At 48.2% G+C, this 16,990-nt stretch overlaps 1 protein-coding gene across 8 annotated transcripts in view; it reads right to left on the bottom strand.

Moving 5' to 3' along the window:
• capn15 (calpain 15) overlaps nt 1–16,990 on the bottom strand; it is a 286,273-nt gene that overhangs the window by 77,195 nt on the left and 192,088 nt on the right. For 7 of the 8 annotated variants that reach the window (XM_073060103.1, XM_073060101.1, XM_073060100.1 and 4 more), the window contains one exon: nt 4,344–5,856. In XM_073060103.1, the coding sequence (XP_072916204.1) occupies nt 4,344–5,834 (1,491 nt within the window). In that variant the 5' untranslated portion in view covers nt 5,835–5,856. Of the gene's footprint in view, nt 1–4,343; nt 5,857–9,841; nt 9,979–16,990 lie in introns of those variants that run through there. The other variant, XM_073060104.1, reaches the window with a different exon arrangement.

Here is a 16,990-nt window from a genome sequence, read left to right on the forward strand (position 1 = left end):
TCTCTGTTTTGAATGGACGCCCCTTTATCCTGAGGCTGTGCCCTCTGGTCCTAGACTCTCCCACCATGGGAAACATCCTTTCCACATCCACTCTGTCTAGGCCTTTCAACATTCAAAAGCTTTCAATGAGATCCCCCCTCATCCTTCTGAATTCCAGTGAGTACAGACCCAGAGCCATCAAATGTTCCTTGTATGATAACCCTTTCATTCCCGGAATCATCCTTGTGAAACTTCTCTGAACCCTCTCCAAGCCAACACATCTTGTCTTCAGTGAGCTCAAAACTGTACACAATACTCAAGGTGAGGCCTCACCAGTGCCTTATAAAGCCTCAGCATCACATCCCTGCTCTTGTATTCTAGACCTTCCTCACCACTGACTTATCCTGTGAGTTAACCCTTAGGATGTACTGCACAAGGACTCCCAAGTTCCTTTTCATTTGAGATTTTTGAACTTTCTCCCCGTTTAGAAAATAGTCTGCACATTTATTTCTTTTACCAAAGTGCATGGCCATGCATTTTCCAACATTGTATTTCATTTCCCACTCTCTTGCCCGTTCTCCTAATTTGTCTATTCCTTCTGCAGCCTTCCTGTTTCCTCAGCACTATCTGTCCCTCCACCAATCTTCGTATCATCTGCAAGCTTGGCAGCAAAGCCATCTTTTCCATCATCTAAATCATTGACATACAGCATAAAAAGAAGTGGTCCCAATACTGACCCCTGCAGAACACCACTGGTCACTGGCAGCCAAACAGAAAAGGATCCTTTTATTCCCACTCGCTGCCTCCTACCAATCAGCCAATGCTCTAACCATGTTAGTAACTTTCCTGTAATACCATGTGCTCTTAACTTGGTAAGCAGCCTCATGTGTGGCACATTGTCAGAGGCCTTCTGAATGTCCAAATATACAACATCCACTGCATCCCCTTTATCTATCCGACCTGTAATCTCCTCAAAGAATTCCAGCAGGTTCGTCAGGCAGGATTTTCCCTTAAGGAAACTGCGCTGACTTTGTCCTATTTTGTCCTGTGTCACCAAGTACTCCATAACCTCATCCTTAAAAATTGACTCTTACATCTTCCCAACCACTGAGGTCAGACTAACTGGTCTATAATTTCCTTTCTGTTGCCTTCCTCCTTTCTTAAAGAGTGGAGGGACATTTGCAATTTTCCAGTCCTCTAGCACCATGCTGGAGTCCAATGATTTTTGAAAGATCCTTGCTCGTGCCACCACAATCTCTAACACTATCTTTTTCAGAATCCTGGGGGTGCAGTTAATCTAGTCCACTTGACTTTTGTATCCTTAGAGCTTTCAGCTTTTTGAGCACCTTCTCCCTTGTAACAGTAACTTCGCTCACGTCTCTTCCGTCACACCCTTCCACACCTGGCACATGCCCAGTGTCTTCCACAGCGAAGACTGACACAAAATACTCATTTAGTTCAGCTGCCATCTTCTTGGCCCTCGTTATTACTTCTCCGCCCTCATTTTCTAGCGGTCCTAGATCCACTCTCATCTCTCTTTTATTTTTTACATTTTTGAAAAAACTTTTACTATCCACTTTGATATTGTTTGTTGGCTTGCTTTCATACTTAATCTTTTTCTGTTAATGATTATTTTAGTTGCTCTCTGTAGGTTTTTAAAAGCTTCCCAATCCTCTATCTTCCCACTAATTTTTGCTTTGTTGTATGCTGTTTCTTTTGCTTTTACATTAGCTTTGATTTCCCTTGTCAGCCATGGTTGTACTATTTTGCCATTTGAGTATTTCTTCTTTTTTTTGGAATACATCTATCCTGCACCTTCCTCATTTTCCCCAGAAACTCACACTATTGCTGCTCTGCTGTCATCCCTGCCAGCATCTCCTTCCAAGCAGGGACAGGAGCCTGAAGACACACACTCAACGTTTTAGGCACAGCTTCTTCCCTCTATCATCAGATTTCTGAAAGGACAATAAACCCAGGAACACTACCTCACTCTTTTGCTCTCTTGCTGCACTATTTTTAATATGTTCCTGATTCTAACTGACAGTAATTTTTCAATGCATTGCACAGTACTGCTGCCAGAAAGCAACAAATTTCACGACATACAGTATAATAAACCTGATCCTGAACCTGTAATTCATTCACGCTTTCCCTGAGCTGCTGGCACTGCCCTAAGCAGAACTCAGGAACACGGTATCTTCGTTAGCTGTGCATCATTAGGTCTCCATTTATGGACTGGGCTCCACCCCATAATCAGGGATAAAATACCTCAGAGACCAGACATTCCCTTGAACGTAGCAGATTACGTAGTGCTCTCGTTGGATGCTTAAACTGATTAGAGCTAAATAAAGTTTGGTGAACGAGCCCAGAACATGGAGAAATATCTTTGGAATTTTGCCAGGTCATACAGGAGTTGCATCGGGAAATATTTCACCACAAAGAGGGTTTCAGAAATGTGGTACACCCCAAGGAGCTGTGTGACATCAATTGAAGATATAACTGCACAGAGTGATACATGTTATTGCTAGGCAATGGTATCACAGATTATTGAAAAGATACATCTAACAAAATGACTTCCTCCTGTCCCTTGCTCTTGCAAATTACAGAAATGTGTAAAGCACCATGGGGATGTGCTGCACCATGCAAATCTGTTCATTTACAAGTCTATCAGAGGCAAAAAGTGTCTGCCGTAAAAGATCGGATCTCCCCATGACCATCCCTTTCAATTCAACTTCTCGTTCCCATTCCGATGGCCTCTCTAGCTCCAGAGGCTACTCACAGGTGGAGGAGCCACACCTCATATTCTGTCTGTGTGGCTCCTAACCTTACAGCATGAACACAATAGTCTCCCTCCTTCTCTCCTTTTCCATTCCCCATTCTGGTTCCCCCCTCACCCCTTCTCTCCTCACCTGACCTGACCATCACCTCCTTCCTCCTTCTCTGTCTTCATGGCCACTGTCCTCTCCTTTCAGATTTCTTTTTCTTTAGCCCTTTACCTAATCCACCTATCGCCTCCCAGCATCTTACTACACTCCCTCCCCCACCCACCTCTCCCCTCACTTGGTCTAACCTGTCAGCTGCCACCTTGTACTCCCCCTCCCCCACCACCCCACCTTTTTATTCTGGCTACAAACACGAGAAGTCCTGCAAATCCAAAGCAACTCACACAAAATGCCGGAGAAACTCAGCATGTCTGGCAGCATCTATGGAAAACAGTAAACAGTCGCTGATTCGGGCCGAGACACTTCATCAGGACTTCTGTCCCCTTCCTTTCCAGTTTTGAAGAAGGGTCTGGTTACAATGTCCCCTCCGATTTGTAATGACCTGTGTGCGCAAAGATCTTGTGCTGTGCAATTTTTTGCCCAGTGACAACATGTGTGCACTGGATTTTATATAGAGGTAATCATTTTAACTGTTATCAAAACACTGTCAATAAGAACTTTGAACTCCTCTAGGTTTGATCATTTTCACTCTCGCTCATCTGCACTCTCACAAAACATACGTAGCAGGCCTGCAGCGAGTAACGAAGGATTTTCCTGCCGGAGCTTTCGCACACCGTCCATATGTGATTTGCTTTCTAAGTGACGCTTTAACAGGTCAAGTTTCCAAATATTCTTCCCACTTGCAAATTCTCTGGCAATTTTTGCATTACGACAATACACGCAGGTAACACCAGTTTCTGTATTGTACGTAAAGATTTCTCATAGCTGCATATTCCTGACCTCATGAGCTTTCAGTGCAGCAGTTCTACTGTTCCATAAAGCCGCTCCACTTTAAATGAACGAGCAGCTCTTTTGTGCTTCACACCCTTTGCTCTTTGGAATTTGACATGGTGAATCAACAATTTCTTCAATCAAAACCATATAATAAACCAGTTCTAAAATCTGTAGACAAATCATGGCAAACTCCACACTGCCAACAACATCCACATCAGAAACCGGAAATGTGATTGTGTACAATCATGAGATATAATCAACATGCCAACGAGGTAGAGGGTGACAAACTTTTGTGCGCAGTTTAAATTCTTTTGTGCACGAGTAGCGAAAGATGTGTGTGTCTAGATATTCCCCTTCATAGATGCAACCCACCCTCTCTCTCACTGCTGATTACCCACAGACCTGGTTCCACCTATCACTCCCCCTTACCCACACCCGTTTACACTGATAATCTCTCCCTCCCAGTCCTGATGAAGTGAAGCAGCCTGAAACATTGACTGCTTATTCCTCTCCACAGATGCTGCCTAACCTGCTGAGCATTGTGGGTGTGTTGCCCTAATTAGTAGATACCTGTCTGACAAGTTACAAGTGGCCACGTATCATGGGGTTATACCTGCAGCAACATACACTCATAGTGAAAATCAGTTTTACCTCCTGGCAGAACTTCACGATGTTCTCCCACAACTCTTTGGCCTCGCCTTCGTCTGTCTTTCTCCTTGCTTCCACCAGGATACTCTCTCTCCTCTTCAAAGGCTTTGAGCCCTTCCTCAGCGTGAGGTACTGCTGTGGGGTGTGGCAGGCTGCACAGTGCTTTGCCTTCAGGTCATTGAGGAGAGTGCAGGCGGGACAGGACCACTCGTTGGACTTCTCCCGGGAGGAGGGCGGCAGCACTGGAAAGAGTTTGATGGGCTTCCGCACAGCCGGGGCCCTGCCCCCACACGAGGCGCAGGCTGTGCCGCTCGAGCCCCTCTCCACGTTACAGTCCGGGCACCGCGGCCCTCGTTCCGCGAGGCCGTGGTCTTGGAAACCATGCAGCTTCGAGGTACAACAGGCAGTGCATTTCTGGACAGCAGTGGGGTTTTTCAGAGTGCACTTTGAGCAAGTCCAGGTGGTGAAGTCGGGACTGGAGGGAGTGAAGGGAGTGAAGCGCACTGAGTCCCCCGTTAGGTCTATGACGTCTCCACCTTTGGCGGTCCTGCAGGCTTCACATTTCAACACGGCTGCGGAATTAGCCTGGGAGCACGACGCACACTTCCACTGACTGGGCACCACCTCCATCTCCTCGTCCAAAACACTCAGCCGCTTGGGGCAAAAAAGTTCCTGGAGTTTTGCAGCAGGTTTCACTTGTCCCTGGGGAGCTCCCCTGGCCACTGGGACAGGGGGACTGGAGGTAGGCGAGCTGCTGGCAGGGGGCTCCGGAGCGGGAGGCTGGAATTTGGCAGCGGGCGGCACCTCCCTGCGGCTTCGCGGCACCGGGTTATTCTGGATCAGCGGAGAGAGTGGGCTGACGACCGGCGAGCATGGGCTCTCAGCATCCATGCTGCGAACGGGGGACACGTCGGACTCCACCAGTTCGCCGAGCTGCCCTGCCGTCACCGGGCCTGACGGCAGCTGGAAGCCCACTGGGGTCACCACCTCAGGCACCACCAGGGCTTCGGGCGGGATCTTGGGCAGAGAGAGCTTGCGGGGCCCTCCGCAGGCCGAGCACGAGTTTGCCGAGGGCGTGTTGTGAAGAGTACAGCGCTGGCAGGCCCAGGCTTTGGAGGCGTCCGGCGTGGCCCCCTCGCTGCAGCCACCGCGGGCATCACCATTGACCAGTCTCCCGGCGGCATCCTGCGGGCAGGGGAGGCCACGGTGTTCCACCGCCGCTGGCAGGCCCTTGGGGTGCCCATTAGGCGGGGCCGCGGGAGGCGAGAGGGGAGTGTGGGCCTGCAAGGAACCACAGACATCGCACTGGCTCTTGTTGACAGAATTCCTGAAGGTGCAGCGGGAGCAGGCCCACTGCGGCTCCTCGGTGCTGAGACGGAGAATGTCGCTGAAGTCCGGCCTCTCCCGCGGCGCCTCACAGATGGAACACTGCCGCAGCATGCTGGGGTTCAGGAAGGTGCAGCGGGTACACGGCCACTCACTCGTTGTTGCCATGGCACTGGGCTCCTGGGAGGGGCTGAGGGGAAAAAAGATATACCACAATTAATCAGCTGACCAGAACATCATTAATTATCATAAAACACTCCTCCTCCACCTTTTAAAGACTTTGTGAGGCACTTGTCAGACTACATCTGGAGTATTGTAAGCAATTGTAGGCCTATAGTGTTATAGAGCACTACACCGCAGGATAGGCTTTTCTGGCCTATTTAGTTCATGCTAAACTGCTCTCCTGCCTAATCTCATTGACCCACACCTGGACCATAGCCCTCCCATCCACGATCTGAAGGGTGACAGCTAGCATCATGGTTAGTGCAAGGCTTTACAAAGGCAGCAATTCCCAATTGGGGTTTGATTCCGCCGCTGTCTGTAAGGAGCTTGCACGTTCTCCTCGTGACCCTGTGCATTTTCTCTGGGTGCCGGATCCAGTTTCATCTCACATTCCACAGTCGTATGGGTTCAGGTAATTCGTGGGTGTGCTATGTAGGCATTGGAAGAATGGCGACACTGGTGGGGCTGCCCCCAGCACATCCTTGGAGTCTGTTGGCCGTTAAAACAAATGACACATTTCACTGTATGTTTCAAAGTACAGGTGACAAATAAAGCTAATCTTAATCTACTGATGAAAGGTCTCAGCCCAAATCATCGGCTATTTATTCATTTCCAGAGATGCTGCCTGACCTGCTGAGTTCCTCCAGCATTTTGTGTTTGTTGCTCTGATTTCCAGCATCTGCAGAATCTCTTTTCTTTAATCTTTTATTTACTTACCCAAATACACTTAAAAGCTGTAATCAAACCTGTAACCCCCACTATCTAAGAAAAGTTGTGCTGGCATTACAGAGAGTTTACAGGAGATCCACGAGAATGATGCCAGGAATGAAAGGGTTAACGCGCGAGAAGCATTTTAATGGCCCTGGCCTGTAATCTCTGGAGTTTAGAAGAATGAGGGGGAAATCTTATTGAAACATATCAAATATTGAACGACCTAGACAGAATGAAGTTGAGAGGATGTTTCCAATAGGGGGTGAGTCTAGGACCAGAGGGTACAGCCTCAGAACAGGAGGACGTCTCTTTAGAACAGGGATGAGAAGGAATTTCTTTAGCCAGAATCTGTGGAATTCATTGCCACTGATGCCTGTGGAGGCCAAGTCATTGGGTATATTTAAAGCAGTGGGTGATAGGTACTTAATTAGTAAAGGTATCAAAGGTTATGGAAGAAGGCAGAGGAAAGGGGTTCAGAGGGAAAATAAATCAGTCAAGATTGAATGGCGAAGCAGATTTGATGGGCTAAATGGCCTAATTCTCCTCCTATGTCATAAGGTCCTTCCCAAAGCATTGATATCAGCAGCATGCTTCAACCACGCACATGTTCTATGTTCCAATTCTCTCATGGTTCATTTGCTAACTTTACCAGCTCTTCTGTTTAACACTTTCAGAGACATGACAGACTACCCGTGCAGGACTCTGGAGCAGTACACAGGTGCTGGAGGAACTCAGCACCCATGGAGAGAAATAAGCAGTCGGCATTTCAGGCCTAGAAGCTTCATCAGGACTGGAAGGAAAGGGGTGAGAAGCCAGAGTAAGGTGGTGTGGGGAGGGGGAAGGGTAGAAGCTGGCAGGTGATAGGTGAACACGAGGAAATCTGCAGATGCTGGAAGTTCAAGCAACACACACAAAATGCTGGTGGAACACAGCAGGCCAGGCAGCATCTATAAGGAGAAGCGCTGTCGACGTTTCGGACCAAGACCCTTCGTCAGGACTAACCAAAAGGAAAGATAGTAAGAGAATTTTAGTAAGATGATAGATAGAAAGGGTAAAGGGCTGAAGAAGGAATCTGATAGGAGAAGAGAGTGGACAGTAAGAGAAAGGGAAGGAGGAGGGTCACCGGGGCAGGTGAGGAGGAGAGAGGAGATAAAAGAGAGGAACTCAGCAGGGCAGCATCTATGGAGGGAAACGGACAATCGATGTTTCGGGTTGAGACAGGGCCTGATCTGCTGACTTCGTCCAGCTACCCTGTGTGGGGCTGAAATAATTTAAACCATCAAATCATCTTGGTTTGTCTCCTACACACCACATACTCCTGCAAGTTCTCTGCCAATGCTCTCAGTGTTAACAGTGAAGCTGCACTCAAGTTAAACACCACAGCTTTAATCCAAGTTCATGTCTCACCCTGGCCGATAATGTAGTTAAAACATCCTTAGAACACGGTGCAACAAGAGGAAGTTTTAAAAATCAAAATCAATTTTATGCATAATATAAGTTAGTTACAAGAATATATCATGCAATGTCTTATTTCTTACGTTCATAGTCTTAGACCCAACGCATTACCGGCACCAGCCTATCTGCCATCAGAAAGGGGCCAGTAACATCATGAAGGATCCCACCCACCCTGCTCATGGACTGTTTGTCCCACTCCCATCATGGAGGATGCTACGTAGCATCCACACCAGGACCACCAGACTCAAAACAGTTACTTTCCCAAAGCAGGAAGGCTGATCAACACCTCCACCCACTAACCAACCCTCCACACCTCCAACCACCACTACTTTATCATTTTCTGTCAGAGGATCCTCGACTTCCTAACCGGAAGACCACAATCTGTGCAGATTGGTGATAACATATCCTCTTCACTGATGATCAACACTGGCGCACCTCAGGGGTGTGTGCTTAGCCCACTGCTCTACTCTCTATCTACACATGACTGTGTGGCTAGGCATAACTCAAACACTATTTATAAATTTGCTGACGATACAACCATTGTTGGTAGAATCTCAGGTGACAAAAGGGCGTACTGGAGTGAGATATGCCACTAGTGGAATGGTGCTGCAGCAACAACCTGGCACTCAATGTCAGTAAGACAAAAGATGATTGTGGACTTCTGGAAGAGTAAAACGAAGGAACACATACCGATCCTCACAGAGGGATCAGAAGTGGAGAGAGTGAGCAGCTTCAAGTTCCTGGGTGTCTGTATCTCTGAGGATCTAACCTGGTCCCAGCATATCAATGTAGTCATAAAGAAGGCAAGACAGCAGCTATACTTCATTAGGAGTTTGAAGAGATTTGGCATGTCAACAAATACACTCAAAAACTTCTATAGTTGTACTGTGGAGAGCATTCTGACAGGCTGCATCACTGTCTGGTATGGTGGGGGGTGGGGGGGGGGGGCTACTGCACAGGACCGAAAGAAGCTGCAGAGGGTTGTAAATCTAGTTAGCTCCATCTTGGGTACTAGCCTACAAAGTACCCAGGACATCTTCAGGGAGCGGTGTCTCAGAAAGGCAGCATCCATTATTAAGGACCTCCAGCACCCAGGGCATGCCCTTTTCTCACTGTTACCATCAGGTAGGAGGTACAGAAGCCTGAAGGCACACACTCAGTGATTCAGGAACAGCTTCTTCCCCTCTGCTATCCGATTCCTAAATGGACACCACCTCACTTTTTTCATATATAGTATTTCAATTTGTTCCTGTTTTTTTCTTTATTTTTAACCTATTCAATATACTATACAGTGATTGATTTACTTATTTATTGTTATTATTTAATTTGTTTTTTCTTCTATATTATGTATTGCATTGAACTGCTGCTGCTAAGTTAACAAATTTCACGTCACATGCCGGTGATATAAACCTGATTCTGATTTTGACGTACAGACACTCCTGTACCCAGTGTCACCTTATGGACGTACAATCAATCTAAATATATAAGCGATCTGATGTATTTATATTTACTGTGTTTTTTTATAATTGCGGTCTTTACCTTCGCACTCCCAGCACCACTACATACACATCACCTATCGGGCAGTGGTCACTCTCAAGGCCCCTGTGGTGGCACACTCCTCAGCCCACCCGACCCCTCCCTCTCCAGTAGCACACATAGATTTGGTCTTTGACTCTCGGTTTACAGGATTATTCCTCGTTCTGCATTCCGCTGGTGCTGGAATTGAAACTGAGCCTGCAGCAGCATCTCCCTGCCGGCTGCTGAAATATTAATCATTGTGAACTTACCTCAGTGTGGCTGCTCTTGGGAAGATATTAAACTACCACGCAGTGCTCACTCAAGACTCCCTGCTCTCCCAGTGACAGTAACACACACAGATTGGTTTAACCTGAAGGGCAGGAATGAAAACGCCATCCAGGGTGACTGGTTAAGACACTTCCTGGTTAACCCGTTGGTGAGGCCACCAGCATTCTTTCTGGTTAACTCCTGGACTCCCAGAACACTGGTTGCATTTCTAACTAAACTTCAAACGTTGCGCACATCAATCTGCTTCCTGAAACCGAGAGGAGGAGGAGAGAGATAGCGGGGGAGGGGAGAGGAGCTGCAGGGGAAGGGAGGGGTAAAGAGAGGGAGTAAGAGTTTGGCAGAGAGAGCGGGAAAGGGGAGAGGGGGAGGGGCAGGGAGTGGGGAGAGAGGGGGTTAGAGAGAGTAGAAGGGGAGAGAGGGAGTGGGAGGGGAGTGTGAGAGGAAGTATGGGAAAGAATGGAGGGGGAGGGGAGTGGGAAAGGAGGAGAGAGGAGAGGAAGAGGGGAAGAGGGGAGGGGGAGGGAAGGGGAGAGGAGAGGAGAAGGGGGGAGGGAAGGGGAGAGGAGAGGGGGAAGGGGAGAGGGGAGGGGAGAGAGGGAAGGGGAGAGGGGAGAAGGGAGGGGGAATGGGAGAGGGGAGGGGGAAGGGGAGAGGGGAGGGTGAGAAGGAAGGAGGAGGAGAGAAGGAGTGGGGGTGGGAGTAGGGGGGACAGGGGAGGGGGAGGGGAGTGAGGGAGGAAGTATGGGAGACGGAAGGGGAGATTGGAGTGAATAGGGAAAGGGCAGTGGGAGGTAAGAGAAGAGAAAGGGATGGGGAAGGGGAGAGAGGGGGAAGGAGAGGGAGGAGGGAGAAGGGCTTGGAGGGAGGGGAGAGGAGAGTGGGGGAAGGGGAGAGGGGGAGGGGGAGAAAGAGAGTAGGGGGATAGAGAGGGAGTTGAACCCCAATCTTACAAGGGGGCTATTAGGCGTTCTGCTGTTAAGCTGCTGTGCTGCATCCTGGTATCCGACGTGTTTAGACGAGGGAGAAAGATTGCGATGCATCAGATCTGGAGTGTGAATGTGGAGAAGATATGCCAGTTTGTGACATAATCTAAAAGTGGGTGGCCATCTAGTTAAAACAGGCAAGAGGCAATTACATTCTACCAAATGATCACGAGTCTTTGGAACTCCATTCCTTTTAGGTGTTGGAAGCAGGTCTTTGAGCTTTTTTAAATTGTCCTGATAAGTGGGTGAAAGATTGTGTGGATGAGATGAGCACTGATCTGAATCAGGTTTGATATTACTGACGGACAATATGACACGGTGTATGTTGTCTTGTGGCAGCAGTGCAGTGCCGTACCTAAAAAGTTACTCACTTGCAAAGTGAAATACAAAAGAGATCAAAATAATGAGGTAACATTCATAAACCATTCAGAAATCTGATGGCAGAGGGGAAGAAGCTGTGCTTAAAACATTGAGTGCGTGCTTTCAGGCTCCTGTACCTCCACCCTGATTTTAGCAATGAGACAATCACGTGTCTAGAGTGGAGAGGTTGGATGCTGACACCTTGAGACACTGCATTTTGAAGATGACCTCGATGCTGGGAGGCTGGTGCCAACGATGGAGCTGGTTGGGTTTCCAACCCTCTGCAGCTTTTTCCCATCCTGGGCAGACGTTGATACAACCAGTCAGAATGTTCTACATGGTACTTCTGTAGAAACCTGGTGGCATGCCTGATCTCCTCATACTGCATCAATATGTTGGCCCAGGAAAGATATTTAGAGATGTTGATGCCCATGTAGAAACTGTCCACCCTTCCCACTGAAACACACACAAAGCACTGGAGGAACTCAGCAGGCCAGGGAACTTCTAGCGATGTTATGGGCCAAGAACCTTCACCGAGACTGAAAAAAAATGAGAAGTCAGAGTAAGAAGGTGGGGCAGGGGAGGAAGAAGTACAAGGTGGTAGGTGAGAACAGGAGAGCGGGAGGGGGTGAAATAAGGATGGGTGAAAGAGATCAAAGGCTGGAGAAGCGGCAATCTGATAGGGAAGTACAGAAGACCATGGAAGAAAGGGAAATGGGAGGAGCAGCAGAGGGAGGTGACGGGCAGGTAAGGAGATAAGGTGAGAGAGGGAAATGGGAATGGGGTAGACATCACTGAAGGCTCTAGAAATTGAAGTTCATGCCATCAGGTTGGAGGCTGCTCATTCTTTTCCACTGCTGAATCCTGAGTGAGGACTGGTGTGTGTTCTACCGACTCCCCTTTCCTTAGTCTTACTGATGTTGAGTGCAAGGTTGTTGCTGCGACACCACTCAAGCAGCTGATTGGTCTCACTCCTGTTCAATCATGGTTTACCGGAATTGTAGCAGGCTTGAATGGCCTACTTGTGAACCTCCGATGCATGTTTCATGTGAATCAGAGAGTCCGTATTTCAAGGAGGTTTGAGATTTGGTATCGCACCAAAGACTCTGCAAATTTCTACATAGCATGGAGAGCGTTCTGACTGTCTGCATCACTGACTGGAGTGATTGGAAAAGCTGCAGGAAGTTGCTTCACCATGGGCACTGGCCTCCCAGCGTTATGAACATCTTTAAAAGGTGATGTCACAAAAAGCTGCCGTCCATCATTAAGGACCCCCCATCACCCAGGACATGCCCTCTTCTCATTGCTACCATCACGGAGGAGGCACAGGAGCCCGAAGACACACACTAAAGGATTTAGGAACAGCTTCTTCCCCTCCATCTTCAGATTTCTGAAAGGACAATGAACCCATGTACACTACCTCACAATTTTTGCTCCTTTTTGCACTACTTATTTAATTAAATTTTTAAAATATTTCAGAGTCATAGAAAAGTACAGAACACAAACAGACCCTTCTGCCTATCTGGTCCGGACCAGACCATTTAGTCCCATCGACCTGCAGCCAGACCATTGCCCTCCCTATCCCTCCCACCCATGTACCTATCCAAACGTCTCTTAAACGTTGAAATCCAGCTTGTATGCACCTCTTGCGTTGGCAGCTCATTGCACACTCTTGATTGTATGTTATTGTAATTACCTTATTATAATTTAAAGTTCTTTCTGTACTGCACTGTACTGCTGAAGCAAAATGACACGTCAGAAACATTAAATACGATTCTGATTCTGAATCTGAATCAATTTTAAATGCAGACAATCGTCCTGAAGTATTTCCTAGGGTGTTAGATTAAAAATTTGCTCAGAGTGACAAAGCTTGCTTCCGGTAATGCAGTCCTCATTCAAATAAAGAGGCAGCAAGTGCTAAACATTTCTCCAGAGTCATAGCTTGATTATTATTTTAAAGACTTTTATAATATACCCAACAGTAAAAAGAAAGCAACACACACAAAATGCTGGACAACTCAGCAGGCCAGGCAGCATCTATGGAAAAAAGTACAGTTGATGTTTTGGGCTGAAACCTTTCAGAAGGACCGGAAAGGAAGGGACGAGAAGTCAGAACAAGATGGTGGGGAGAGGAAGGAGAACAAGCTGGGAGATGATAGGTGAGGCCAGGTGAGGGGGAAGGTGGGTGGGTGAGGGAGAGGGGATGAAGTGAGAAGCTGGGAGGTGATAGGTGAGGCCAGGTGAGGGGGAAGGTGGGTGGGTGTGCGGGAGATGGGGGGGTGAAGTGAGAAGCTGGGAGGTGATAGGTGAGGCCAGGTGAGGGGGAAGGTGGGTGGGTGAGGGAGAGGGGATGAAGTGAGAAGCTGGGAGGTGATAGGTGAGGCCAGGTGAGGGGGAAGGTGGGTGGGTGAGGGAGAGGGGATGAAGTGAGAAGCTGGGAGGTGATAGGTGAGGCCAGGTGAGGGGGAAGGTGGGTGGGTGTGCGGGAGATGGGGGGGTGAAGTGAGAAGCTGGGAGGTGATAGGTGAGGCCAGGTGAGGGGGAAGGTGGGTGGGTGAGGGAGAGGGGATGAAGTGAGAAGCTGGGAGGTGATAGGTGAGGCCAGGTGAGGGGGAAGGTGGGTGGGTGAGGGAGAGGGGATGAAGTGAGAAGCTGGGAGGTGATAGGTGAGGCCAGGTGAGGGGGAAGGTGGGTGGGTGAGGGAGAGGGGGTGAAGTGAGAAGCTGGGAGGTGATAGGTGAGGCCAGGTGAGGGGGAAGGTGGGTGGGTGTGCGGGAGAGGGGGTGAAGTGAGAAGCTGGGAGGTGATAGGTCAGGCCAGGTGAGGGGGAAGGTGGGTGGGTGAGGGAGAGGGGGTGAAGTGAGAAGCTGGGAGGTGATAGGTCAGGCCAGGTGAGGGGGAAGGTGGGTGGGTGAGGGAGAGGGGGTGAAGTGAGAAGCTGGGAGGTGATAGGTCAGGCCAGGTGAGGGGGAAGGTGGGTGGGTGAGGGAGAGGGGGTGAAGTGAGAAGCTGGGAGGTGATAGGTCAGGCCAGGTGAGGGGGAAGGTGGGTGGGTGAGGGAGAGGGGATGAAGTGAGAAGCTGGGAGGTGATAGGTGAGGCCAGGTGAGGGGGAAGGTGGGTGGGTGAGGGAGAGGGGATGAAGTGAGAAGCTGGGAGGTGATAGGTGGAACAGGTAAAGGGCTGAAGAAGAAGGAATCTGATAGGGGAGAAGAGTGGACCATGGGAGAAAGGGAAGGAGGGAGGTGAAGAGAAGGGGTGAGAGAGTAGCCAGAAAAAGGATAGAAAAAGAGAGGAGGGGAAGTAAAATTTCGACGCTAGAGCAATATAGGTTGTGTGTCTGCAGAATGGATCACCCCTGTAGTAGTAGGTGTTTTGGTTTGAAGTGCAGTATTTGGAATTCTGTGAAGCACTAGGATAGGTACGTGGAGGGTCACAGCCCTGAGGGACACAGGCCGAAGGCGGGAAATTGGAATTAGCTCTGTGATTGGTATGACTGGTTGGGCCGAATGCAGAACATTGGGCACCATGGTCAACATGGACTGGTTGGGCCGAATGGCCAGTATCCCTGCTGTGTTGCTCCGTGACTCTATGAGGCCCCAAGAACATTGTAAATCATCTGACTCAGATTTTCAGTTAATTGAGGTCCAGTTTCCCCTCTGATGGAAGGATAGCGGTTGCTACGGATGCTGGGATACTGATTCTGTTTGCTTTGATTGCCATAGGTTTAATAGAAGTAATCTTTTCCCAACCTCAGGCTAAAACGTCATGAACTACTGAAGAAGAAAGACTTGCACGTATGATGGCGCTGATTTGGGATTCTTTATTATTTATTTATTTAGAGAAACGGCCCAGAACAGGCCCTTCCTGATCTTCAAGCAGCTACGTGCCAACTTAACCCTATCCTAATCACAGAACAACTTACATTGACCAGTTAGCCTACTAACTGATGGGTCTTCAGACAACGGAAGAAACTGGAGTACCCAGAGGAAACTCACGCTTTCCATGGGGAGGATGTACAAACTCCTCACAGACGATGTTGGAATTGAACTCTGAACTCCGACGCCCCGAGCTGTAATAGCATCATGCTAACCGTTACGTTAAGTATTTTAGGAGAACAGATGACATCCTAACTGCATCAGCTCTGCCAATTCCTGCCAGTTTGCGATAGTACCTCTCAGAGGGTGTCACGTCACCCAGTCAGAAACTTTTGCATCCCTGGCCTACTGGAATATTGGGGTTCCCTCCATCCCAGCACCATAGCCCTTCCACATTCCACAGTAGCATAACAGTTTACAAACGCTATTAGAGCTCAGGGTGTCAGAATAGGTCAACGGCAGACACAATCTCAATGGCTCTCCAAATGCCTTTTGACCTGGACAACACAAACACCTACGTCAGAATGCTGTTTATCAACTATAGCTCAGCATGTAATACCATCATTCCCACAATCCTGATTGAAAAGCTGCAGAACCTGGGCCTCTGTACCTCCCTCTGCAATTGGATCCTCAACTTCCTAACCAGAAGACCACAATCTGTGAGGATTGGTGATAACATATCCTCTTCGCTGACAATCAACACTGGTGCACCTCAGGGGTGTGTGCTTAGCCCACTGCTCTACTCTCTCTATACCCATGACTGTATGGCAAGGCATAGCTCAAATACCATCTATAAATTTGCTGACCATACAACCATTGTTGGTAGAATTTCAGGTGGTGATGAGAGGGCTTACAGGAGTGAGATATGCCAACTAGTGGAATGGTGCTGCAGTAACAACCTGGCACTTAACATCAGTAAGACGAAAGAGCTGATTGTGGACTTCAGGACGGGCAAGACGAAGGAACACATACCAATCCCCATAGAGGGATCAGAAGTGGAGAGAGTGAGCAGCTTCAAGTTCCTGGGTGTCAAGATCTCTGAGGATCTAAGCTGGTCCCAACATACTCAATGTAGTTATAAAGAAGGCAAGACAGCGGCTATACTTCATTAGGAGTTTGAAGATATTTGGTATGTCAACAAATACACTCAAAAGCTTCTATAGATGTACCGTGGAGAGCATTCTGACAGACTGCATCACTGTCTGTTGGGGTGGGGGTCTACTGCACAGGACTGAAAGAAGCTGCAGAAGGTTGTAAATCTAGTCAGCTCCATCTTGGGTATTAACCTACAAAGTACCCAAGATACCTTCAGGGAGTGTTGTCTCAGAAAGGCAGCGTCCATTGATAAGGACCTCCAGCACCCAAGGCATGCCCTTTTCTCACTGTTACCATCAGGTACAGAAGCCTGAAAGCACACAGTCAGCGATTCAGGAACAGCTTCTTCCCCTCTGCCATCCGATTCCTAAATGGACATTGAACCCTTGGACACTGCCTCACTTTTTAAATATATATTATTTATGTTTTTGCATGATTTAAAATCTATTCAATATATATACTATAATTGATTTACTTATTCATTTATTATTTTTATTTTTAAAAAAATTTCTCTTCTATATTATGTATTGCATTGAACTGCTGCTGCTAAGTTAACAAATTTCACGTCACATGCCGGTGATAATAAACCTGATTCTGATTCTGATTCAATCACAGCTAAGAACGTTTGTACGTTCTCCCTGTGAGCGTGTGGGTTTCCAGCAGGTGCTCGGGTTTCCTCCCACGGTCCAGAGCCATACTGGTTGGTAGGTTAATTGGTCTTTGCAGATCATCCTGTGATTAGGCTGGGGTTAAATGGGGAGTTGCTGGCCACTCCGTGCCTGTTCGTGCTGTATCTCTAAGCAAAATAAATAAAT

This window comes from Hemitrygon akajei, chromosome 11 (assembly GCF_048418815.1).
Source record: "Hemitrygon akajei chromosome 11, sHemAka1.3, whole genome shotgun sequence".
Classification (NCBI taxonomy): domain Eukaryota; kingdom Metazoa; phylum Chordata; class Chondrichthyes; order Myliobatiformes; family Dasyatidae; genus Hemitrygon; species Hemitrygon akajei.